General features: G+C 43.7%; 2 protein-coding genes across 4 annotated transcripts; both read right to left on the reverse strand.

The window, feature by feature from the left end:
• Positions 1–208: 208 nt before the first annotated feature.
• On the reverse strand, positions 209–10537 carry ypel2b (yippee-like 2b). The gene is made up of 5 exons (XM_062552984.1): positions 10351–10537; positions 4704–4934; positions 4390–4433; positions 3967–4075; positions 209–2319 (listed from the first exon to the last, which is right to left on the reverse strand). The coding sequence occupies exons 2-5, from the start codon at positions 4818–4820 to the stop codon at positions 2230–2232; spliced, it is 360 nt and encodes a 119-aa protein (XP_062408968.1). The 5' UTR covers positions 4821–4934; positions 10351–10537; the 3' UTR covers positions 209–2229.
• A 4113-nt stretch (positions 10538–14650) lies between these two features.
• On the reverse strand, positions 14651–23359 carry gdpd1 (glycerophosphodiester phosphodiesterase domain containing 1). Of its 3 annotated transcripts, none has more exons than XM_062552759.1 (11): positions 23234–23359; positions 22691–22843; positions 22002–22044; positions 21345–21480; positions 21084–21129; positions 20084–20205; positions 19883–19972; positions 18392–18525; positions 17481–17540; positions 17156–17207; positions 14651–16764 (listed from the first exon to the last, which is right to left on the reverse strand). In XM_062552759.1, the coding sequence occupies exons 2-11, from the start codon at positions 22824–22826 to the stop codon at positions 16624–16626; spliced, it is 960 nt and encodes a 319-aa protein (XP_062408743.1). In that variant the 5' UTR covers positions 22827–22843; positions 23234–23359; the 3' UTR covers positions 14651–16623. The 3 variants fall into 3 exon arrangements, with proteins under 3 accessions (XP_062408743.1, XP_062408742.1, XP_062408741.1); XM_062552758.1 differs by having other exon boundaries at positions 23241–23352; XM_062552757.1 differs by lacking the exon at positions 23234–23359 and adding an exon at positions 22956–23146.
• Positions 23360–24787: the final 1428 nt, after the last annotated feature.

Genomic DNA, 24787 nt, shown 5'->3' on the forward strand with positions numbered 1-24787 from the left:
GAAACTGCTGACATATTGCTCTGTTGATTTGTTCTGTTGACAATATTGTTATTACAAATATGCTCCGTAATCCTATAATGTTGAAAGAGAACATTAATAGAGGACATTTATCCGCTAAATAAAAGTTGGCTGCAGTTTTATCTTGTGGAATGGCCATCCCATTAGTCAGCTCAGTGGAACAAACTCCAGAGAAATCAAGATGTATTTTGGGTTTGCTTTTATTTGATGAGGTTCCAATTGTACTGTCAACATCTCCTCGTCCTTTAGAAAAGACACTAAAATTGAAACATTTTTCAAAGAGTAAAAAAGTAGCAAATATCATACACCCAGTGATGGGGTCTGACACAGAAAGCATGGCATATGCTAAAATAATAATCATAAATAATACAGACATTACACATAGCTATTTACATGTCATTGAACACAGAGGTCAATCAACATAAATTATAATGCTTTATATATAATGTGAATATATTTATATATTTATATATTATCATCTGTCATTTACAAAAGCAAACAATGCATTGTTTTTTATCTCAGAGAGAAAAGGCTATCCAGAAGCTTGGCTTTCAGATATTCCAACCAGAATGTCCGCAACTCTCTGCCCCCTCCCCCCCAGCATTAGCGGGATCTTCAGTTTTGGTCTGCTTACCATAGATGGGTGAGTTCTTTGGTTGTGTTCAGGGGACTCAAGAGAGCACCGAACTGTGTGTCTCAACTGTCTGTTGCCTTGGTTACTGAGGGACTCTCCAGCAAGAATGAAGAAAGTGAATGGGTCAATAGGTTGGGGTTGGGTTGATTGGTTGGTTGGTTACTATTTAGGTGTGTTTCAAAGTTAGATTGGTTTAGAGAGGCAGTGTAACAGTTTACTAAGATCATCACGGACTATATCGACCGAGCTGCAGACACAATTTTCGCTACCTTCGCCTGTTTCCCGTCAGTCCATAGTGTCTCCCACAGACGCCAATACCTGCTACAGACACCACTACAGTAACAAAACAGTGGTCATGGGTGCAACTGCCACGACAGACCCACTGGACAACACACGGATCTGGACACGACACCAAAAAAATAAATATACTCTCATGACTGCACATAATGTCATTTACATGGCTGTTAACTGATGCGAGGTCAAGAAGACTGGTACCTGGTACCAATGGAGCTAATAGACTCTCAGAAATGGGAAAAGGACACTGGAGGGTAAACCGGGGGGTCATTTGGAAGTTCCATCATCTTTCCAAGACCACATTCTCATTGTACTTAAGTCATTTATCATAAGTCACACCACACTCTTGGAGTCTCTCTGCCTATGTATGGCTCACTGAGATCTGATTTGGGGAATCTCTCTCTCTTTCTCTCCTCCTCTATCTATCTTTATCCCTCTCTCTCTCTCTGTCATTCATGATGCCCCTTCCCCCCTTTGACATGCTCTGATGCACTGTAGTGCAATGCCCCTTCCAGTGCCAGAGCTCATCTGTGGCACAGCTGGCATAGGGCTGCCCCAGTTGGTGGATTTGGGGATAATCGTCTTAGAAAAGCACGTCCACACACACACATACACACACACACACACACATACAGACACACTCACAAACACACACAGAGTGGTTGAGAGAGAAACCCCATCAGCTCTGTAACCCAGAGCCCCTGATCCTGTCAAAAGCCTGGCCTTTCTCAGTGGCGTACACGTTAGGGCCGTCTAACGCCCACCCACACTCAGATTTGGTTCATATGTTTGTGTCCTGTCCGTCTGGTTCAGAGTGTGTGCGTGTGTGTGTGTTTGTGTGTGTGTGTGTGTGTGTGTGTGAGCTTGCTTCTACATTGTGAACCTCAAGATGCAGCTGTACATCTGCGTTTGTGGGTGTATCTGTGTTTTTGCGTGTAAACTGAGGTACTGCAACAGTCATGTGCCCACCTGAACTCGCGTGCAACCTTCGACGCTTTCGACCTACACACACACGTCCTGCGTATCTTCTCCTCACTGTCCCCATGTCGCCGATGGGTACTGTGCAAATGTGAGTAAAAGTGTGTGTCTGTGTGTGTGTTTGTTTTCGGCAGGGTAGAAGGGTGAACACAGGTGGGGGGGACAGGGCATGGGGGGGGGGTAATGAACAACCAAAAGTTCACACATTCACCCACACATCCGCCATAAGAACTCCCATCATCCCTTGTGTTTTTTTATGCCCCCTCCCTCCCCACCCAAATCGTCGACGCTCCTCGTGGCTCGTTTTAATCCCAGCCGTTGTCCTTGATCATGTGAGCCAACTCGATGATGAACTTCCCCTCCTTGTATTTCTGACTGCTCTCAAAGGCATGCTCCTGCAGGAGAGAGAGAGAGAGAGAGAGAGAGAGAGAGAGAGAGAGAGAGAGAGGGAAGGGGGGAGGGAGGGAGAGAGAGAGAGTGAGATACAGAGTGTGACACAGAAGTGATAAAGAGCCAAAGATGGTGAGGGGAAGACAAGGGACAGAGGGAGGAAAGAAAAGTGGCGAGAGGAGGGAGGAGGGAAGCAGGAACCTTTAGATGGCACGGCAATGATATTGAAAGCATTCATCTTCTAACGCAGCTGAAATGTCTTCAAAGCGTCGCGCAGGATGCCTGCACTCTGCACTAAGTCTCTGGCTCTTCCTGCGTACTCTCGCTCTGTGGCGCTTAATATCCTGTTGATCCTTTTCTTTTTATATCGGACGGATTTGGCACAGTGGAGGCCGTGGTGGTGGGGGCAGCGATATTAAATGTCACAGTTTAGAAGTGCACTAGGTCAAGTGTGTGTCCAGAGCTTGGACATAGACACAGGACCTGGGAAACATTAATATCGGCCCTCCTATTCATAAATATGTGGGCCAACATGAATGGAAGACAGACATGTCTAGCCATGTGTGGTTTTCTCAAACGGAAAAGAGGTAATGGTGGTAATGGCTACCACTTTTATTTTGCATGTGCCAGCACAAGCAATGGTTTCCGTTATTTAAGAATCCACTGTCTCCCAATGGTTGAACTTGAACACTGATATAGATACAAGATACAAGGTCGGGGGGAAAAATAATGATTGGCAGGCCGCTCTGACCGCTCGGACTTTAAAAATGGACACCACGGCAGGAATGTCCTACAGCTTGTGGAGTGCGGTGGGTCGTGTGTATTAAATGCCATGGCTGTGGTTTCTCGCCCGAAAAACCTCTCGCCGACGGCGAAAGCAGATACCTGCCGTCTGACCCGACCTGATCTTCACCTTCGAAAGCTGCGACGATTCTCACCGCTGCCTCATGCCAGGAGTAACTGTGGTTGCGCCATAACACACTGATTGTGTATTCATTGTGAGCCAGCGCTTCCTGAGGTGGGCTGTAAATCTGACACACGAGTAGGACCGGATCTCTGATAAATACCAGTGTCTGTAACTTGGCGCTCAACCCTCTAACCGTTTCTTTAACGACGGGAATACACATCAAGCACGGGCCATTTTGCAGTACCGCAACAACGAAACTGGACGGCCACAGAGTCCGAGCTGGCTTATCTCTTTGCTTACATTAGCCGGCCGCCTTATTTGCTTAACTGTCCTTCGGAGAGCATGTGAACGGGAGGACTTCCTCATGCTGGTCGGGTGAACTGAGGTCCCTGATGCAGAACATTGGAGTGTGAAAATCGGCCAGCGTTCCATCGAGCCTCGTTTGCCAAATCCAGACCCATTAGGCCCCACAATGGGCACCACTCTTGCTCCAGTGTAAAATCTTTCCATTAGAATTAAACTCTTAATTTGCACTGTTGCTAATAAGTGTGTGTGTGAGCGTGAGTGTGTGTGTGTGTGTGTGTGTGTGTGCATGTGAGCATGTGTGGTGTGTGTGTTTGTGTGTGGGAGCATGTGTGTTTGTGTGTGTGTGTGTGTGTGTGTGTGTGTGTGTGTGAGCGTGTGCGTGTGTGTGTGTGGGAGGTGGGTGTGTGTTTGGTGGTGCTGGGTGAAGAGGGCTGCTTACGTATTTCCATCCCAGCGTGGTCTTGCAGTTCTCACAGTAGATGTCTGCTACAGCATGAAGCCCCGTGAGCAGCACCCTCTCCTCTGCCGGCCCACAGCCCACATTCACCCTGCAGAGAGAGAGAGAGAGAGAGAGAGAGAGAGAGGGAGAATGAGAGAGAGGGGGAGAATGAGAGGATGGGGAACAATAGAGACAAGCAGAGAGGAAAAAGAGGAATGTAATATAAGCTGTAAGACAAGATGTAAAATAAGAAAGTATAACCAATTCAATAACACTTGATTTGATTAGTATACATAGTTGTGAGTCCTACACAAGTCACAAGTGGTGGTATTAAACCATGCAACATATTGGGCACCGTGATTTAGTCTTTGGTTGTGGGGGCACTGAAAAGGATATTTCTCAGTGACCAAAGGAGATACTTACACTGAGTTGAACAGATAAGCTCTACCTTGACTTCCTTGAAAGGACTAGAGAGAAACGAGACAGAAAACCTATGAGAAAGACAGACTGGTAACGGCCACTAAATCATTCCAGTATATGTCCTCTTGTCTCCCCTCAATGAGGGTCTCACTTTTCACCTTTTCTTTTTTTGTTTCAACTTTTTCTGACACTTTCTTTCACTTTTAATCAATCTCCCCTCCCTCTATTTTTGTGCATGCTAACAGGAATATAGTGGGGAGCTGTTTGTTGCCATGGGAGAGTGAAAGGCATGTGTGTGTCGGCGGGGCAACCGTTACCTTGGAGATGAGCTCATCATGGTTGGCCAGGTGTGCTCGGCAGTGGATGCAGCTGTAGGTGCGGTGGCAGCTGGGCAGGTAGGCCTGGAAGGTTTTGGAGCGCGTCATAGTGACCATGGGCGGGGTCGGCGGGCGGTGCAGGAAGGGGCTGCCGGCCCAGGTCGGCTCGCAGGGGAAGCACCGCAACACACAGGTGAGGGCCGTGGTGGGGGAGGGGCAGGAGGCACACACCTGTCCACACACACACACACACACACACATGTATACACACACACACGTACACACACACACACACGTACACACACGTAAACACACACACACACACACACACACACACACACACACACACACACACACACACACACACACACACACACACACACACACACACACACACACACGCACACATACACGCATACACACACAGTCAGCCAGACAGCCAGAGCCAGCAAAAGAGAAGAAAGACAAAGACTAAGTGAAGGAGACAGACCACACAAGCTTAAATCAAGCTGATTCAGTCCCCAGAGAAACCATTGTCCTCAGACAAAGTCTGTGTCCTCTTTTATTTTTTTTTGTCAAAGATCTGCTTGTTATCTCCAACTCCCGACAACCATTTTACTGCTGTAACAGAACCAGTCCGCAAATACACACTTCCAACTCTGAGACAGTGACTTGGAGGAGACTCCCAACGGTTCCGCGGTGTGGGAGGCTGTGGACGCATGCTTGCAAAGAGCCTTTTGTCCTTAACAAACCCTCCTAAAGCCAGCAGCTCATGACTACCATGCACTGGGTGTGGAACCAAGGGCTTCCCATTGGTGGGACGACACACCTCTCGTCTCGCTCTCTCTCTCTCTCTCTCTGGCCCTGTTGCACTTTTGGAGTGGAGTGTGTGGGAGTGCGGCTCACGGACAGTGGAAAGGGCAGCTGAGGCCAGGGCTTTTAAGGGCCCGGGTGGCATGAGCGCAACGGCTGCGCTAGTGTCTGTCTGTCCATTGTTTGCCAGCCAAAGACGTGGGGCACGAGCATAAAGGAAGCACTGAGTGGCCGCAGGCCACCCCACACACACACACACACACAGACACACACACACAGACACACACACACACGCGCGCGCACACACACAAAGTCTTGTAAAAACTCAAGCCAAGCGACCTGCTCTCACCCCACTGAACCTCTTTGCAGCACTAAGAGTAGCGTGAGTATTTTTGGTTGTCTGTAAAAAGTACCAGGTCAAACGTGCTGCCAGAATTTGTCTGGTAGTTTAAAGTTACAACTAATGTGTCACATGTACTGTAGGATATCCAGAGGTAATGGCAAAGGTTTCACTTACAGTACTCTCACTCACACAAATACATGGACATCGAAAAACAGACATATCCTTCCATGCAATCTTAACACGTATAGTTATAACCAGGAAGCCAAGTCTCAATGGAGGAAAATCAATGGTTTGTCCTGGGTCGGGTTCAAAGTGATGCAGGCATCTGACAGAGCCCTATGAGTTGAAGGTCTTTCTCTCGATGAGTCCTGAAGGATGAGCTGATTTAGCAGAAGTGTAAATAGGATCCATGCCATGCCACGAGTACTACTGGACCCTGCCAACGTACCTGTCCTAAGTATATCGTCTGAAATTGCATTAACCTGCGCTCCCAACTCAATTAGACATGATTTTTTCCCCCAAGATTTAACTTAGACCAAGCAAATCGAAAGATGAAGTCATCCTTTTGAGAGAGAGGGAGAGAGAGAAGAGAGAGAGAGAGAGAGAGTGAGTGAGAGAGAGAGAGAGAGAGAGAGAGAGAAAAGATGGCAACTCTTAAATGGCAAAACAGGCTCCTTCCCTGGATCAATATTTTGGCCTTCAGCATTTGTCTCAGATTTCACAGACGTAACACAGTACACTGATAGGTGGGACAGAGCAGCAGCAGCAGCAGTAGCAGCAGCAGCAGCAGCAGCAGCAGCAGTAGCCTAGACCAAACAGCAGCAGCAGCAGCAGCAGCAGTAGCCTAGACCAAACAGCAGCAGCAGCAGCAGCAGCAGTAGCCTAGACCAAACAGCAGCAGCAGCAGCAGCAGCAGTAGCCTAGACCAAACAGCAGCAGCAGCAGCAGCAGCAGTAGCCTAGACCAAACAGTATGTCCAGCAGCTTATCCTCCTGACTCCCATCATCACAAAAGCCCCATCTAATCAGCGCCCTGACCCATAACACTGCTCTACTGCCAGCCCTGGGCGAGCAATCACACAGCCCCAAATCAATGCCAAATGTGCCCGTGAACTGCGGATAGCACGGCTATCTGTGTCAGCGCGGTGGTGGCACATTTAATTAGGGACTAAATTAATAAATAAATCAAGTGACGCGAGTGCTGGAGCACGAATCCACTGGGGGGGAGGGGGGGGGGGGGGGGGGAATTCCAATGGCGCGGTGCGGCCTGGGATGGGTGCTGGCAGGAAGAGCAGGGCAGGGCAGCAGCGGGCACAGGGAGTGGTCGACGTGGACGTGTCCAAGCCATCCTGACCGTCGGAGAGGGTTTGGGCATGCCTGGCAGGATAGGTGTGGCAGGAATGCTGCTGAGGGTTTCAGTGTTTTACAAGCGCTCCGTGGTGATGATACGGGAAACAACGCAGGCTTCAAGTTGGTGTGATATTTGTTATCACAGTGGGGACTTATTTTAATGAATGACAGCGTGTGATGCAACTGCATTACATAAACGGCACTGGCTTATCTCGTACCTAATCTAAGACGTTTGATGTGGGGGCAAAACATCAACACGTTGAGGACGTCAAACCATGGGGGCCTAATCGAGCCGGATGATCAGAGGACGAGCAGGAGGGATGCTGCTACCCCTGTTGCCTCCCCAGAGAGAGAGACAGAGGGAGTGGGAGGAAGGGAGACTGGCGCAAAACAAACCACTATTTGCAGTGCACACACACACACAGACACATACTCCACACCAATGCAGATGAGCTGCCTCTCAGCAGCCCTGCTCCGTTCCCCTCCTCTACCCCAACGTCCATCTCGCTGGGCAGCGCTGGCTAGCAACGCCCCGTCCCCAAGTGACTTGTCTCCGGGTGACAAACAGCCCCCCCCTCCCCCCAAGCCCCCAACACAAACACCAGCACTTAGTCACCGCTGGCGTCCTTCAGCGCACACCCCACCCCCACCCCCATGTCTACCTCCAGTAAAGGGGGGGGGGGGGGGCTGTGTGTGTGGGAGGTGTGTGGGGTGGGGAGATGTCTGATGCGCTCTCTGCTGCAGCTGTGACGGGCGAGGCTGTGTGCCGCAGCACCCCGTGCTCCATTCAAGGCTCCTGTGTCTCCAAACAACCTTTCTTACATAACCAGGCGCCGTTGCTGCTGCTGCTGCTACTGCTGCTGCTGCTGCTGCTGCCGCCACCACTGCTGACGGTGATAATAGCAACTACAGCCACAGCAGAGAGAGGAAGGGGGAGAGAGGGGGAAAGAAGGGGAAAGAGAATGAGGGGAAGAGAGAGAGAGACAGAGAGAGAGAGTTGTTGATAAAAAAAAAGGCCCGGGGAGGATGGGATGAGGGGGTGGGAGTTGATGAGGGATGAAAGAGGGATAGAGAGAGAATGAGACAGAGGGATAAAGATGAGAAGGGGGAGAGAGTGAGTGAGTGAGGGAGGGAGGGAGGGATGGAAACAGAGACAGCAAGGAGTGAGTGTCCTTGTGTTGGGCTCTGATCTGTCCTCGAGACTGAAACTGTTTTGTGGGCAGTGCAACACCCACAGCTGGCTGGTGTTGGCAGATCCTACAGCTGAAGCATTGTGGAGCACTCTCTCTATTGGGTGAACGCTTCATAAACACATCAACATGAGGCAACTAACTGAAGTGGGAATGTGGTGACTTCCGGTCAGAACCCCCCCCCCCCAAAAAAAAACATAAACATCAGGAACAGAATTCTAGCCGAACCAGAATTACCTCAATACCAAAAACAGCTGTAACCTCCTCAAACCAGTCAATAAAAGTAAATTCCACATGACTGGAAAAAATACCCCCCTCCTCATCCCCACCCATGAAGTTGTTTTTCAGTGTTTCATTTTGGAAGGGGTGCACTCTCTTCAAGAAAAGCGGATTGCGCAACTGCCCAGGAGGCTCAACAACACTTCCACATCCTATTGCTAATACAGATGTTCACGAACGCCGAGTGCTTCCAAAATAGGAAGTGACAGTCCATGTGGGTGAGCGCAAGGCAAAAAAACCCAACAATGATGGCAGTCCCCACACAAGTGCTGTCTTGAATGCAACCATTAGCTTTGTAATGCTTCAGTAAATGTCACTGAGTTTTCAGGATGTCTGGAAGTGGTCTGTATATCATGACTCCATTGTGGTTGTAGCATCTGCTGATATACAAACAATATTCCCCAGGCACTGCCAACCACATGCCTCGTGTGAGCGTGGAGTCTCGTCTTGAGCAACTGACGTGATCAAACAATTTCTCGGTCTCGCTGTGCATGTGAGATGTTTTTTTCCTCCATTATTTTGTCTGGCCTACATGCGCTGGTGTGTCTGAGTGTATAATCTATTTGTGGTGAACCAGGTCAGATGCAGCGGCGACAGCGTGTATATGATCAGGCCTGTATGTAGGCCAGCGTTTTAGACATTGCAGTGCACAGATGGCACAAAAAGGGCACAGTCCATCAATCCAGCCACACTGTGGATGGAATCCGAACCACTGTGGCCAAGAGACTATCAGAGTTCAGAGTTGTCCAGACAACACACTTAAACACAGAACATGTCAAACATTGTGATATGATGGAGCTGGTGATATTTCAGTGGTCAGTTCATGACTGGACAAGCAATGGGAAAATGTCTGTGTCAAGAGGCATGCTCACGCAAGTGTTGAAGTCAGTTTGTCCAGAACAAAATGATTTGTGACGCTCCCCTCCCACACTGAGGGCTGATTCCAAATCGATATCAGTACGGTTATGCACTGTAACTGTTCATAACATTGAAAGCATGTTGCGAAGTGTTACAGTATCCTACAACACAACTGCTGTAAGTTGCAATAGACTAAGATAACTCCTGATAAGGACACATATATTTCTCACAACAACCTGATCACAGATTTTACGCTGAAAGCATGCCACATGACCGACTGTCAAGTCCAAACGCGCACCATCCACAACAAAAATAAACATGACGCAGACACAGGGGGAGGTATTGCCAGGGGCACGTCGTTAATGCAACTCTCTTATACAAAGAGGGCTACCAAAATGTAACCCACTAAATAGGATCAGAAACATCGTTACGTATGTTGGTAAGTTTAAGCGAGATAGCTGATGACGGCAAAATAAACAACACGGCCGATGCGCCATCCGCAGCGGTAAGGATGCGTCTCCCTGTTGCTGCTGCTGGTGGCGCAAGATCACGCCACGCGCGCAACGTTAGAAACGGTGTAATAACAAGCAGACCCACTGCGGACCTCGCCATCCATCCCATGGATTCAACAAAACAACTCGTTTGTATCTACTGTTACTGCTGCCGACTACTAGCACACAATTTTATTACACTCAGTTTCATGCACAAATCAACTCATGACGGCAATGTGATGATGCAGCAAGACATTGTCCCACGAAACGGTTTATTTGTAGGCTCCGTGCAAAACAACTTTAAGTTCTATAATCGGGTATTACCTTTGAAGAGGGGAAAAAATATAAACAGGATGATCGCGCCACTTCTTCCTCCCGGACGAACTTATTCAGGGCAAATCCTTTTCATTCCTCCCGAGGAAAATTTCCTTTAATCACGTTCTCAAGTCGGTCGCAGACGTGGTATTTTGAGGCGCGATGTATCAACTCAGTTTGATGCAATCATGCAGAATCACACTGTACTTCGCATGAAGTCAAAGTGACAGCTGTTTCCACCAACCAATAAAACGACAGTGCATAGCAACATTGCCCTCATTGGTCAAGAGAAAACACAAACGTCCAATAGTAAAGCGTACAGTTATCTACCTGCAGCTGCGATTCAGTTTGAGGAGAACGTGAGCTGCAGCAGACATCAACACACAGCCCACAATATTTTCGAAATAGACCAAACGCTATATTAAGGAGTATAATTTCAGTAGGAAAAAACTACTGCAAAACAGTATGGCTATTGTATGACAGATGGTGTCAAAATATAAAATATCCAATATCGGTGTGACGAGGTAGCCTAGCTGCTCAGTCGTGGAAAAATGCGTCAAAAAGTAATGAATAGGTCTGGTTTGTCCAACTGAATTCCCCAAATAATATTTCAGTTTATCGAAGACGATTAAAACAAGCTGGAGAAAATTACATCCATTATTTAGTATTGATCACGATACGACACTACCTGCATTCTTTAAACTTTACATAAAACGTAAAAGGCCTAGTACCTAATGTGATGGTTCTGAATGATAGTAATGGAAAAGGTTTGGATTTTTTGGCAAGTTCCACTGATGGAGCATGGCGCCCTCTGGCGTCTATTAGGGTATGTTACCAACAAAAGTGAAAACGCGAAATGTATCACATAATGTAACCAATGTCATTTGGAATCTTCACCTTTTAGCAGAGGATATAGACGAATCCGGCGCTGCATTCTCTATGACGCCATCTGGTGGCAGCGCCATTACTGCGGTTAAGCTACCGCAGCCACGACCGCAGCCCGTAGCGATACATTTGCTAACGTTTACCCGTGGAATGGAGTAAATCGTCTTTTTTCCTTCGTTTTTTGGCTTACGATGTCGGGAAGAGCATGTTGTGTGTTCGGCTGTTACAACAGCAGTGGGAAAATACAGATATGAAACAAAATATAAATTCACCCGCCGTACACAGCCTGCTCTTGTGTAAAACCAGGAACAGATTTCTAGGGCGAGTCCAGGACCAAGCTCTTCGTCAGAAGTGGAGAAAGGACTTCCAAACAAACATATCACGGTAAGTTTTATTTAACAGTATTAATCTTAAAGCTTGCCAGTTGCCACGATGACAAGCATGCTGTTGTCTAGTCTTGCATGGCTAAACATCAGCTAATTTTAACGATGTAGGCCTATGTTGGTGGGTTAACATGGTAGGCTACCAAATATCTGACGTAGCAAAACTGTAAAGTTATGTAGGAACTTAGTTGTCGCCAGAATAATTATCTCCGTCAACTAAATGGCACTAGTGAAGAATTATTCGCTTGAACTACTAACGTTTGTGCAACATGGCCATCAAAGTATGGTCGGACAGAAAACGCATGATAGGCTAGAGTTCGGGGGCAGGTGACACTATGCTAGTTGCATGATTGCTTTCCTTCTTTGTAAGGTTAACCATGAAAACATCTATTTGGGAAAATCTTTGTGCGTTTTCCTCCGTAATAGCCTTTTGTAGCTTAATAAACAGTTTTTGGGTAGCACTCACATCTAAAACTCACTTGGATATTTGATGTAGCCTAGGCCTATGTGTAAAAATGTTCATTATTGTTTTTAGGTTTAATTTGTAGTCTACATATGGAAGTCAATTTCCTTTTCTCTTTTGATGTGTTTTATCAGGGGTCAATGTCATCTGGAAGAGCACCTCCCAAAAGATGTCTTCAGCCCTTACAAGAGGACACATCATCATGTTCTTGGAACTTGTGCACAATGGAATAAAGAACAGTTGTTGATGTATTGATTACAGTTTATTTGAACTTGACAAAGTCACTTCATTTAATTTATACAATACATGTATCACACATACAAATTGTTGTTATATTATTATTATTATTACAATATGACAATGCAAAATAATAGACCCTATTACATTATATTTGGCAGATGCTTTTTAGCCAAAGCGACTTACAACAGGGTAAAAACTTTTAAAGCTTTTAAGAGCAATTCTAACAACAATAAAAAAAAAAAAAAACACAATAAGTGCATCAACGAGTGTAGTAAGTACATCAATGAGTGCAATTGTCTGTCGTAGTGCTATGAGATATGTTCTCTAAAGACCTGGGTTTTCAGACATTTTTTTGAAGATGGCGAGGGATGTCCCTGCTATAGTAGGAACAGGCAGTGCGTTCCACAAACGAGGGACTACAGATGAGAAAAGTTTGTATTGGCCATATGAGAAGGTTCAAAATATGCCAGCCCAGCTTATAGGCTGAAGTAAAATAGACTGGACCAGGTCAGTCTCTGTGGAAAGTATTTAGACAGGATATCAACAGTAATGGCTCAAATTTAAAGTAATGATTCAAAAATAAATGTATAGTGTGGATAGGCTGTACAGTAGGGCCAAAAAAGTACACAACACGTAACAGTTGAAAAGGGAGGTAGCCTATAGATTAATCAATAAATCCCTGTATGGAAGTATGTGTAAAAAAGACACACTAAACAGTAGTTATTCAAAGGTAAGAACAGATTAATGAACAAATCCCTGTGTTTTAGTATGGGTAAAAATATACACTAAACAGTAGGGATTCAAAAGGTAAGTATAGATTTATCAACAAAATCCTGTGTGGAAGTATGGACGGAGCCTCATGAGCAACAGCTATTCAGGGACAGCTAACTTGATGGACCTTATTGTGAGTGAAAAGCAATAATGGCGTACAAAAGTTGCCAAAAACGGTCAATGCCCAAGCAAGCCTATGTAAATTTTGAGTCTTTGTCATCAAATCATATATGGCCTGATCAGTTTGTGTCAGTCTTATGTTGACTTAAAACTAGTTGTGGTCTGCAGTATCTGCTCACTGGATGCCAGCATTACACTTCTGCAGAGGCTTATTTTCCAAATTACTGACATTCACCCATCAGATTCAGTATAACTTCAGGTTCAGCACATGATGCTCTTGTAAGGGCTGAAGACATCTTTTGGGAGGTGCTCCTCCATGGCATTGACCCCTGATGAAATACAACAAAAGAGAAAAGGAAATTGACTTAATGTAGACTATAACTCAGCACAACAAATTTAACCCAACAACAATCATGAACATTTTTACACAACATCTACATCAAATATCCAAGTGAATTTTAAATGTGAGTGCTACCCAAAAACTGTCAGATCTTTCCAAATAGGCTGATGTTTTCATGGTTAACATTACCAAAGAAGGAAATCAATCTTGCTACTAGTATCGCTTGCCCCTGACTCCATCATACGTTTTCTGTTTGTAATGCCGATATCACGTTGATTTGATGGCTGCCCGAATAATTTTTCAATAGTGCCTTTTAGTTAATGGAGGTAATTATTCTGGCGACTACCGAAATTCCTAGCACTTACCTAACTTTACAGTTTTGCTTCTACGTCAAATATAAAGTAGGCTACCATGTCACCAACAGAACACACCGTGTAGCCTAGCTGATGTTTCGCCATGCAAGACAACAGCATGCTAGTTGAGGCAAACTGGCAAGATTTAAGATCAACCCTATTAAACAAAACTTACCATGATATGTTTGTCCTCAATGTCCTTTCGGTTGATGTTTACAATCCACTTCTGATGAACAGTTTGGTCCTCAGCTCGCCCTAGACATCTGTGTATTATGTGGTTATGGTTTTACACAGGAGCTGTGTAACTTAATATATTTTGTTCCATATCTGTATTTTCCCACTGCTGTTGTAACAGCCGAACACACAACATGCTCTTCCCGACATCGTAAGCCAAAAAACGAAGGGAAAAAAGACGATTTACTCCATTCCACGGGTAAACGTTAGCAAATGTATCGCTACGAGCTGCGGTCGTGGCTGCTGTAGCTTAACCGCAGTAATGGCGCTGCCACCAGATGGCGTCATAGAGAATGCAGCGCCGGATTCGTCTATAGCGACCTGAGGTAGGCCGTATCTGACAATCACTTCCACTGAAAAGAAGGACAGTTCAAATTTCAAAATACATACAATATTCTTAGGAGAAATAAGCATACACGAGGATACTGCTGATGCAATTATTATTATTATTATTATTATTATTATTAATAATAATAATAATAATTTTACCACATGGACATGTGACTAATAGCCAGGCAGGTGTGATCTCAAAAATAATTTATTAAACAGAAATACACAGAAAACGAATCACTATTCGTAAAATTCAGACAACTAACAGCAACAAGGTACATTATTTGAAGAAGACAGGAGTGAAACACAATGCCCATGTTACAAAACATCCAGACTGACATGGAAAACTACATCTGTGTTTTAGCAGTTTATAATATTGCATTTTTCCCACACATTCTCATTGTGATTGAAAAGCCACTCAACATCTATCTGTGTGGGAGTTTTTCTCTTTTTTAACACTGATAACACAGACAGACAAACCTGTGAAGTCTCAAATGACTAAACCATAAGAGTTACAATGACTTATGTTACGGAAAAACTTAAACAGGGGAGAAATCTCTTCATATTGATGGCCTACTATCATTTCTATGTGCTTTTTAACAGCCCTTTGTTGCAAAGAAATCCATGCATAAATAGTACATAATCAACAAAACCTTGTTTAAAAGAACTTGTCCAACTCACCAGTGTATGATAACATGTATAATAGTATCCATTAACAATGAAAAAATAATGAAAACTAAAAGACGTTGTGCTGATGTCAAATATACATACTTAATCATCCAAACGACACCTTACAACCTTGTGCAAATCTTAATAAAAACAGCCCAGTGGTAAATAATTCCTTTTTTTTCCTGAAATGGAATTGCCACATTCAGAACACATTTAACAAGAACAGTCTTAAGCCAAATTCACACCTAAGATTCCCGACGCGACGAGACTGAGTTGCAGCGGTGTGAATTAGAAGTTGCACGTAGACACGTAGACGTTGCAGAGCATTAAACATGTTGAGTCGCAGTCGCAAGATTTTAGAACGTCGCGGCTCGTCTCGTCTCGTCGGGAATCTTTGGTCTGAACCCTACTTTACTGTTCCATAACAATACATTCAGCCACAACTAACAAGATGCCCCAAGATGGGACATCCACCACCACAGTCCTCCAGGGGAAAGAAAGGGGGGGGGTGTCAGTGGTGGCAGTGGTGCAGTACACTGAAAGCCACAGCATGATTAAGGTTTAATGCCCTGCGGCAGGAACCATGATCAGTTCTGGTTTACTAATTACTCCTCTGATATGTTGTTCATTGTACAAATAAAATTAAAAGGCTCTAGACGGTGCTGCTGTGTGGATTGTAGCTTTAAGGTGGCAGGTGATTGAAATACTTAAATGTTGCTCAAGAGACCTAAAGTTTAGATGCCTTATGCTGTAAACAGCACTGGCATCTCACAGATAGAGTCTGCAAACTAGCTAAAGCAATATCATTACATCATTGAAACAAACTGATTCCCTTCACACAAGAAGACATCTTTTAAGTGGACATTCATTAATTTTTTCTACTTTCATTAAGACAGTGATATTTGCAGTTTTATATCAAATCTAAGTTTTAAAGAACAATAAGGAAAATAAATGTAGTTTTGGCAGAGTTTATGACCTCAAAATAAGGCCTGAAATAAGCTGCCTTTGCCACAGCTGAAAATACACAGATCTCAATACATTTTATGATGTGTAAATACTACAAGGGAAAATCTGTTGCCATCCTAAAACCATTCTTGCTAATTTGTGTTGTTTTAATGACAGAGGTTCTTGGCTAAATTAGTGTTATAAATGAAACACTGGAATGTTTGGTCTATTCCTGTTTCTTAGTGTCATTACATTTTCCACACACAGACACATGGTTTCCACAACAATGGGCCCTTTGAATGGTTGACAATTAGTCGTCTACTATACCTACAGTACTGCACTGGTAAGACATGAGGTAAACATGAAAAATTGATAGATAAAGGTGTAATTCCAAAAAAAAGACAGAGAGAGAGAGAGAGAGAGAGAGAGAGACACAGACAGACAGACAAACACAAATACTCCCTCAGTGAAACTTTCTCCACCATCAATCATTCTTGACCCACCAAATGCGTCTCATTCAATGGACACAAGGATGTCTAAACACACTGCTCACTCTCCACTTGATAAACTCATCCTGTTCTCCTCCATGAATTCTTTTAGCTTGGTTGGATAGTCCGTCATGATTCCAGTGGCGCCAAGGTCAAAGGCACGCTGGAAATCCTCCTCATCATTCAGTACCCAAATATACACCTGAAGAGTTAACGAAGACAGATGATATTTACATTTTCTCATTTTACATTTACATTTGACAATGAGGACACAAGATGATAACAATAGCTCTTATTGCACTTGAATTTATGATGCATGCACGCACGCACACACGCACACCATGAGCAGATTGAGGTTAATCTGAAGAGGTAGTTCCAGTTCACAGAAGTTTTTACTTCTTCGAATGAATTAAGGGATGTGTTATTGTTTAGGCATTAAAAAGGTACAGACAAAAGTCTGTGGGAAATTGCTGAGACCTCTGACACCAAGTAATGTCTTAAGGATGTCCTTAAATCTCATCCTCCCAACTCTTGACACCCATTGCAGTAATATAAACAGTGGTAAAGTAGGGACAAATACTGTATGTGCTTACTTGTATTCCTCTGGCAGTTAAATGATCAAACAGTGCTTTTCTCATCAGAAGCCTGAAAAAGACCAGTGAATATGTCTCATATCATCTCAAGCATGAAAACAAGGTGAAAAGGTAGCCTTAGGAAGGAAAACAGTTAAAGCAGCTTAAGCCTTCCTTACACTGACAAGATTCGGGAAAGATTCTTGAAAGATTGTAGTCTTTCGAGTAAAGCTTGAATGAGGGGCATTAGTTGAAAGACTACAATCTTTCAAGAATCTTTCCCAAATCTTGTCAGTGACAGTGTAAGGTACTGTAGGCTTTAGTCGTCATAACATTTCAGACTTACGTGTCAGCAAGCCAAGTCAACACACGCTGGCTCCTAGCCATTCTAGAGGGGTCCTTTAACCTATGGGTGAAACAAGCTTAATTAGCATTTAATTGAACAGTAAAATATTAGTCCCACTGATGTCAAATCATTACACATGCAACCTGACTAACAACAAGTCAGACAGCTGATATGACATCTCTTAAATTGGACTGATGTGGTACAGTTTAAATAATGCAAAGGCAGAGTATTGAATTTGCCATGGACTACTGTATGTCCTAGTCATTGTTTCGTATGAAACATGCAAGATCACCCGTCTGACTGTATATATTATGATGTATTCTCAGAAGGGCTGTCAAAGTTATAGTAAGGTGAAATAAAATGTAAAATTGTACCTAATAGTCACCTATCATAGCTATCATATCTGCAAGAAATCACTGCTGTTATCTCATGTTGAGACTCCATCTCTGTTGAAATGGAACATGAATTTTCCATGTCGAGTGAATTATAACATGAACTTTGTGGTAATATGTTGCTCAACAAGCTAACTGGTAGTTTATGGCACCGGCAAGAGGTCTAATTAGACTTAGTAGTGAAGCTATGGTTTGTCAGTGAATTCAGTGAAGCTTTTTCAAAAGGTACTAACTTTACAAACATCTGCAAATATGTTCTGGTTGAAACCAGTTTTGTTAACCCATCCACAGACAAGACCACAATCAGCAGAAGACTTGTCAGCTGTTTCGGCTCTAGTGCAGCACGAGACTTCAACGAAGTTCTTCACACTTAAATGTCACGGGGTAGTGCCTGCGTCTACAAGTGGCTCTGTGCCATCGCAAGCCAAAGGGACTGTTACAGAAACTCACGACTAAAAGCTGATGCATTATTAAGAAGGTCCTAATTATCCGAGTGGCTGGGTGCGAATGGCTGCTCACTTGGTGATGATGGAAGGCATGGGGATTTCCAGGAACTGCTCCTTGAGCGGGAAGAAGGGCAGTAGGCCGGTGTAGAAGAGCCCCACCAGGAGGAGCACTCTGGGCATGCTGAACAGCACTGGGATCTGTGGATTCTAACACCATAGGAGACAATGAGACGCTCACACACCTTAAAGCAATGAGACGTTCACACACCGTAAAGCAATGAGACGTTCACATTTGTGACCCTGTAGAGCGGAACCAGTCGTTTTGGTAAAATTTACTAAATGAAGTTATTGTGCTCACGTGAACGGCCATAAACTAAGCTTTCCAACGATATGTATATCGAGGGTATTACACAAACTATCGCTAAGATAACCGCATCCAAAGTTGACATGGTTCTCCTGTCACGATATGCCAGAAGAGAAGAAATCACCTTTTTAAAGGAGAATTCCGGTGTGAAATTGAGCTTAACTGTACCGAAACATGCTAAGGTGTACTCACACATGTTGTAAGACGCACCTTCGCTCACCCCCAGCATTCCGAACTCCTCCGTTTTCAGCCTAGCTTGCAGTAGGCTTGAAGCTATTAGATTGGGCATTACGTAGCCTATGCAGCTAAATCGCTATTTTTAAATCATTAAAAAGGTTCCAAGTAACTCCACACTGCATTGGTAGACTTCTGAGGGTACTGACATTTAAAACGAGATACTGAGAACTTTGGAAATGCACAGGAAGTTTATTAAAAAAGACTGTTTATAAACAGTCTTTTTTAATAAACTTCCTGTGCACTTCCAAAGTTCTAAGTATCTCGTTTTAAATGTCAGGACCCTCAGAAGTCTACCAGTGCAGTGTGGAGTTACTTTGAACCTTTTTAATGGTTTAAAAATAGCAATTTAGCTGCATAGGCTACGTGATACCTAATCTAATAGATTCAAGCCTACTGCAAGCTAGGCTGAAAACGGAGGAGTTCGGAATGCTGGGGGTGAGCGAAAGTGCGTCTTACAACACGTGTGAGTACACCTTAACATGTTTCAGTACAGTTAAGCTCAATTTCACACCGGAATTCTCCTTTAAGCGGCGTGTGCACAACGGAAATGACAGCAAATGTGTTGAATCTTCGCCGGGTTTAACAGTCAAAACGTATGTTTTTCCATGAAATGCGTTCACGACATGAAACTGTAGACTGTATACAGTCGAATTATGCAAAAACGTGAAATTCAACATTTTAACCCGGAAGTTTGTTATTGTTGATTTTCTCAAAATAACGTTGTGCGCAAAACGACTGATTTCGCTTTGAATGGTCACATTTCTTAAAGCAATGAGACGTTCACATATCTTAAAGCAATGAGACGTTCACACATCTTAAAGCAATGAGACACTTGCATATCTTAAAGCAATGAGACGTTCACATACTTAAAGCAATGAGACGTTCACATACTGTATCTTGAAGCAATGAGACGTTCACATATCTTAAAGCCTGCCAAGTCACTAACAAACTTTGGTTCTTTACCTCCTTGAAACATTTCTTCACAATTGTGTTGTTGGAGTTCCCCCACACAGTCAGATGTTCCCGATCGTATTTGACCACCAGTTCTGAGACCTGCAAGAGTAAAGCAGATCAGTAATACTCTCTTCAGATAGGGCCTTCACATACTATATGCGCACAAAATCCAACAAGTGAAAGGACAGTACGGTTTGTTGAAAAACAGACCTTCTTGATGAGTGTGTCATTGTTGACTTTGATGTCGATGTTGACAGGTGTGGTGGGAAAGTTCTCGAAGACCTCCCTCAGCAAAGGGATACGCTTGTCGTCACCTCCCTCACAGTAACACTCTATTCGAACAAAGGATAATTACACACCCGGCACTGGACTTGACTTCATGTGGAGCCCACCTTCACCTCTCAAGACTTATTCATGGTTTAGTTATCACAGAAATGTTTACAGAACATGAATATCCATACATAATTGGCCCCAAACTCATGAGAGGCATAATGTCCTCAAATTCTGCCTATTCTATTCATAAACTTTGCAGTCAGGTACAGGGTACAGGTACAGATTTAAGCAATAAGCCCCGAGAGACTGTGCTTTATACTGTATAGTGTATAATCGAACGGCTAAGGGCCGTTGTTAGGCACGACGTGAAGCCCCCTTAGCTGTTCCATTGTACATTATAAAGCACGGACTCGAGTGGCTTGTTGCTTTTCTAAAACGGTTACTACGTCGATCTAGCAAGATTTCATGAAACAGAGGCACAACAACGAAAAAGTAACAATGTATTCAAAAATAATCATTCTTCCGCCAAGAAATATATTCCCTCCATATGAATGGTTGCCATGCAACAACGAGACACAGCCACTCTGATTTTTGTGCTAGTGCATTACTATAGAACGAAATGCGGTCAAGGTGTGTGTATATCATGATACAACGGCATCAAATGCGATTCAGCCAATCACAATCAAGGACTGGAACTATCCGTTTTAGAAACTGAAATTTACACTCCAAATCAAATATGAAAAGACACAAAAATCTAGCCGTTTCCATATGGATTGTGTGTGTCTTTTGGAACTGTGCACACCGTAGCATCTTCAATCTGACTGAGTGTGCGAAACCTCTTCAACAACCACCTGATGACCCCATGCCTTCAGCAACACCTCATTTGGAAATAAACACATGACCTATTAAACATCGTACCATTCAGAACAATCCATACCTTTCTGGAAGGTAACACCAAGTCTGCAGAGGTAAGGAGGGATATCCTGTGTAGAGAAAAGACAAAGACACACACACACACACACACACACACACACACACACACACACACACACACACACACACACACACTGAGTGTCTGCTTTCTTTGTTGAAGGTCAGAGAGTTGTCCAGCAGACAAATGTCAAAGTGGGCCAGTAAAGCCTAGTGTGAATCCTGACGACAGATAATGAGAAGGCATTTGCCCAGTCTGGCCACTCACCACATAGGCCACATCGGAGACGTCAACGCTCACACCTGTTGACCTCATCAGGTTGCTGTCGTGCAAGACCACCACTTCCTCGTCCTTTGTCAGATGACAGTCCAGCTCCAACATGTCTGTGCCCAGCTGTACCGCACTGATGAATATATAAAGACGTGAAGGTGGGAAGGAGACTAGTGGAGGACAGAGTGGGGCTCAGGAATAGAGGCCATAGGCCGCCACCACACCACACCACACCACACCACACCACAGACACACACACACACACACACCTACACACACCTACACACACACACACACACAAACACCTACACACACCTACACACACACACACACACACACACACACCTACACACCTACACACACACACACACACACACACACACACACACACACACACACACACACACACACACACACACACACACACACACACACACACACACACACACACACACACACACAATATTGCTGTAGAAACAAGTCAGGACTCAGGACTTGCATACAGTGTGATGTGGGTGGCACTAGTATAGCCTACTTTACAGAGTGATTTCATATGCTAATATTTCATATTCATAACTATATTTTAACAACTTAAAATAACTGGTGTTCTACTTTCTTTCATAAGTAAAGAGGTTGGCAAAATGTGATACTCACTGTCTGAATGCTGCCATTGTATTCTCCAAGTTTTCACCAGCTCCTGTAAACACAAACCTGATTTAACATGATGTATAACAGGATTTCACAGTTGGGCTAAACTAGGCCCTTGACATTTAAATAAATATGTGTGAATAATGCTTTAGGAATGCTCTCTAGGCAGTGAGAGCTGAAACATGTTCATACTGATACTACACAGCATATTGATGGATAATATTACTATCATATAATCTTTATAATCTCATTTTGGTGTCCCTAAACCATGATCCACCTGAGTTCAGGTAAAGGCTACCCTATGATTTTTACAGGGACTTAAATGATCTCATGCAGTAGGCCTAACCTATTCAAATTATTTGTGTTGTAGGGCCTACAGCACATTGTAATGATTGTTCAGTTTGTTTGGCATTGGTGTTGTTAACGATGAGTCATGTAGGCTAATGATATGATCAGCCTAAAAAAAAAAAAAGACAACTCATTTCAACTCCGCCAAAAACACTGTAAACCAATGCACTGTTTTGAAAATAGGAATTAAAGGTGTGCAATTAAATGTGTCCAATATGGTCAGTTACATGGATATAACTGATAATGAACATATACCAAAAATAATCAAATTACTTTTGTTAACAACAATCAACCATCCAAAGCTCTGCAATCATTCATAAAAAGACACTGCTCCCACTTTCACTCACCCCCGCGATGGGATATGTGCCTGCTCCGGAATGCCCCCTGCTTTCGCCGGTGTAAGAGAGCTGGACATTTCAGTAGTAATGCGGAGGTCAACACATACCCCGTCACCGTGGACAGAACATAAAGTGCGGCGCACATCTCAGCGTCTTTATTCTCTGTGAAGATATCATCAACGCAACGTTAAGAATGGAAATATCTGACATTCTGAAAACGTTACTCTGCAGTCAATGAACTACAGTAACCCTATGCGAAAGTAAATTAGCTTACTAGCTAACTCTCCTAGCGAAGATGGTTAACCTACGTCAACGTTACAGCTGAGTAACCTATAGCCATGGCTCGTGGGCGAAATGAACTAGGCTACAAACAAAAACAAATAAAAAGACGAGCAGACAGGTAACACACTACGTTATGACAGCGATTAGTAAAATCTACTGTGCTTCCTGGTAGCCAATGACAGCTACGTCAAATTATTGCTAACGCTATTTCAATGTGTAAATACATTTTAAAAATATGCCATGCCATCAAATCAATTGAGGAAGTCTTACAACTAACATTCACGAGGTCTCAGACACTCCTGTCCAACTGATCATCTGTTCAAGCCCAGCATCCAACATTTCTTGTAGGCTATGCTAGCTTGCACAACATCTGTGTGATGCCATTTGTTGGGCAAGTATATGAGGTATGAGTTCATTTGGTTCATCTCTTACGCGCATGCTCTCCTGATAGGAAAGCATTTTCTTGTGTATGGAAGTGACTGTGGGGCTTTCATATGCTCTTCCGGTCTAAGTAGACAGGGCAAAATCTATCTAGGCAAAACCAAGCCTTCGATATGAAGGCTTTGGGCAAAACCGAAAACAAAAAAACTCACATGCAAAACTCAATCTCGATTCTCGCCTATGGCAGCCAAAGGGCTAGAGCCCTGACACACACACACACACACACACACACACACACACACACACACACACACACACACTAATAATAATACTAATAATACTAATAATAGCCTAATAATAATAATAATAGTTGTTGTTGTTGTTGTTGTTGTTGCCTATTTGTCAGGTCACACACAAGGTGACTGGCTCTCAGTTTCCACTCTCATTCATCCCAAAGGTGTTCTATTGGGTTTAGGTCAAGACTCTGTGCAGGCCAGTCAGATTCATCCACACCAAAGTCATCCTTGTCTTTGTGGACCTTGCTTTGTGCAATGGCGCACAGTCATGTTGGAACAGGAAGTGGACATCCCCAAACTGTTCCACAAAGTTGGGAGCATGGAATTGTCCAAAATCTCTTGGTTAATACTAAAGCATTCAGAGTTCCTTTCACTGGAACTAAGGTTCCACAGGTTCACAAATCCATGATACAGGTACACAAATCCTATCTGTGCATCACAACTTCCTGGCCTCATGCCCTCAAGACTTTTATACCCCATATACACTGCAACGATTGAGGCAAAACACATTCACACATCCATGTTTCATAATCAGAGAACAATGCAGACAACATTCATGCATTTGTAAACCCAAATGTGAACTAATGCAACAGAAGTTGTGCATCTGTGAAATATTTTCTCATTAATAAAATTGTAGATCGCTGTGATCATTGAGCATTTTGTTGCTCGACTCTAAGTCAATTTAGCCTGGCTAGTGCCTACCACTTCTCAAGTACAATATGTAGGCCTACAACTTCAAATTTACGGTTTGTGACTTTAGTGTGCGCATGCGAAATCTGCAGTTAAATGTGCTTGTGACTTTTGCACCAAATATACCTTCATACAAGTGACCCATACTTTTGGAAATAGTGTATCTGTGTTGAAAAACACTGTTTATTTGTGCTTTTTCAAGTGTGTGTATGCATTTGAAAGCAAGTGGTTAAGTTTCTGTTTGGTTGGAAACAGGATGTAACCTATATGTGGTAAACATAGCTCAGACCCAATGCTTATAGGTCATGAGGTTAAAATATTTTATTTTCATAGAACATGAGTTATACAACAAACATTGTTACCTATAGATCTATTTTGATAGGTACTCCAGAGACAATTTCCACCGGAACAGTTTTTTTTCTGAAACAAAGTTAACAATAACACTTCCGGCTCCGTA

This window comes from Sardina pilchardus, chromosome 13 (genome assembly GCF_963854185.1).
Source record: "Sardina pilchardus chromosome 13, fSarPil1.1, whole genome shotgun sequence".
NCBI classification, from domain to species: domain Eukaryota; kingdom Metazoa; phylum Chordata; class Actinopteri; order Clupeiformes; family Clupeidae; genus Sardina; species Sardina pilchardus.

Coding starts and splice junctions, on each gene's coding strand:
- ypel2b (XM_062552984.1), bottom strand. CDS start 4,820: ATGGTCACTATGACGCGCTCCAAAACCTTCCAGGCCTACCTGCCCAGC. Junction 4,434..4,703: donor ATGATGAGCTCATCTCCAAG/GTAACGGTTGCC, acceptor GTTTCTCTCTAG/TCCTTTCAAGGAAGTCAAGG. Junction 2,320..3,966: donor CCACGCTGGGATGGAAATAC/GTAAGCAGCCCT, acceptor TCTCTCCTGCAG/GAGCATGCCTTTGAGAGCAG.
- gdpd1 (XM_062552759.1), bottom strand. CDS start 22,826: ATGTGCGCCGCACTTTATGTTCTGTCCACGGTGACGGGGTATGTGTTG. Junction 21,130..21,344: donor TCTCCGATGTGGCCTATGTG/GTGAGTGGCCAG, acceptor TTCTCTACACAG/GATATCCCTCCTTACCTCTG. Junction 18,526..19,882: donor TGAAGAAATGTTTCAAGGAG/GTAAAGAACCAA, acceptor CTATGGTGTTAG/AATCCACAGATCCCAGTGCT.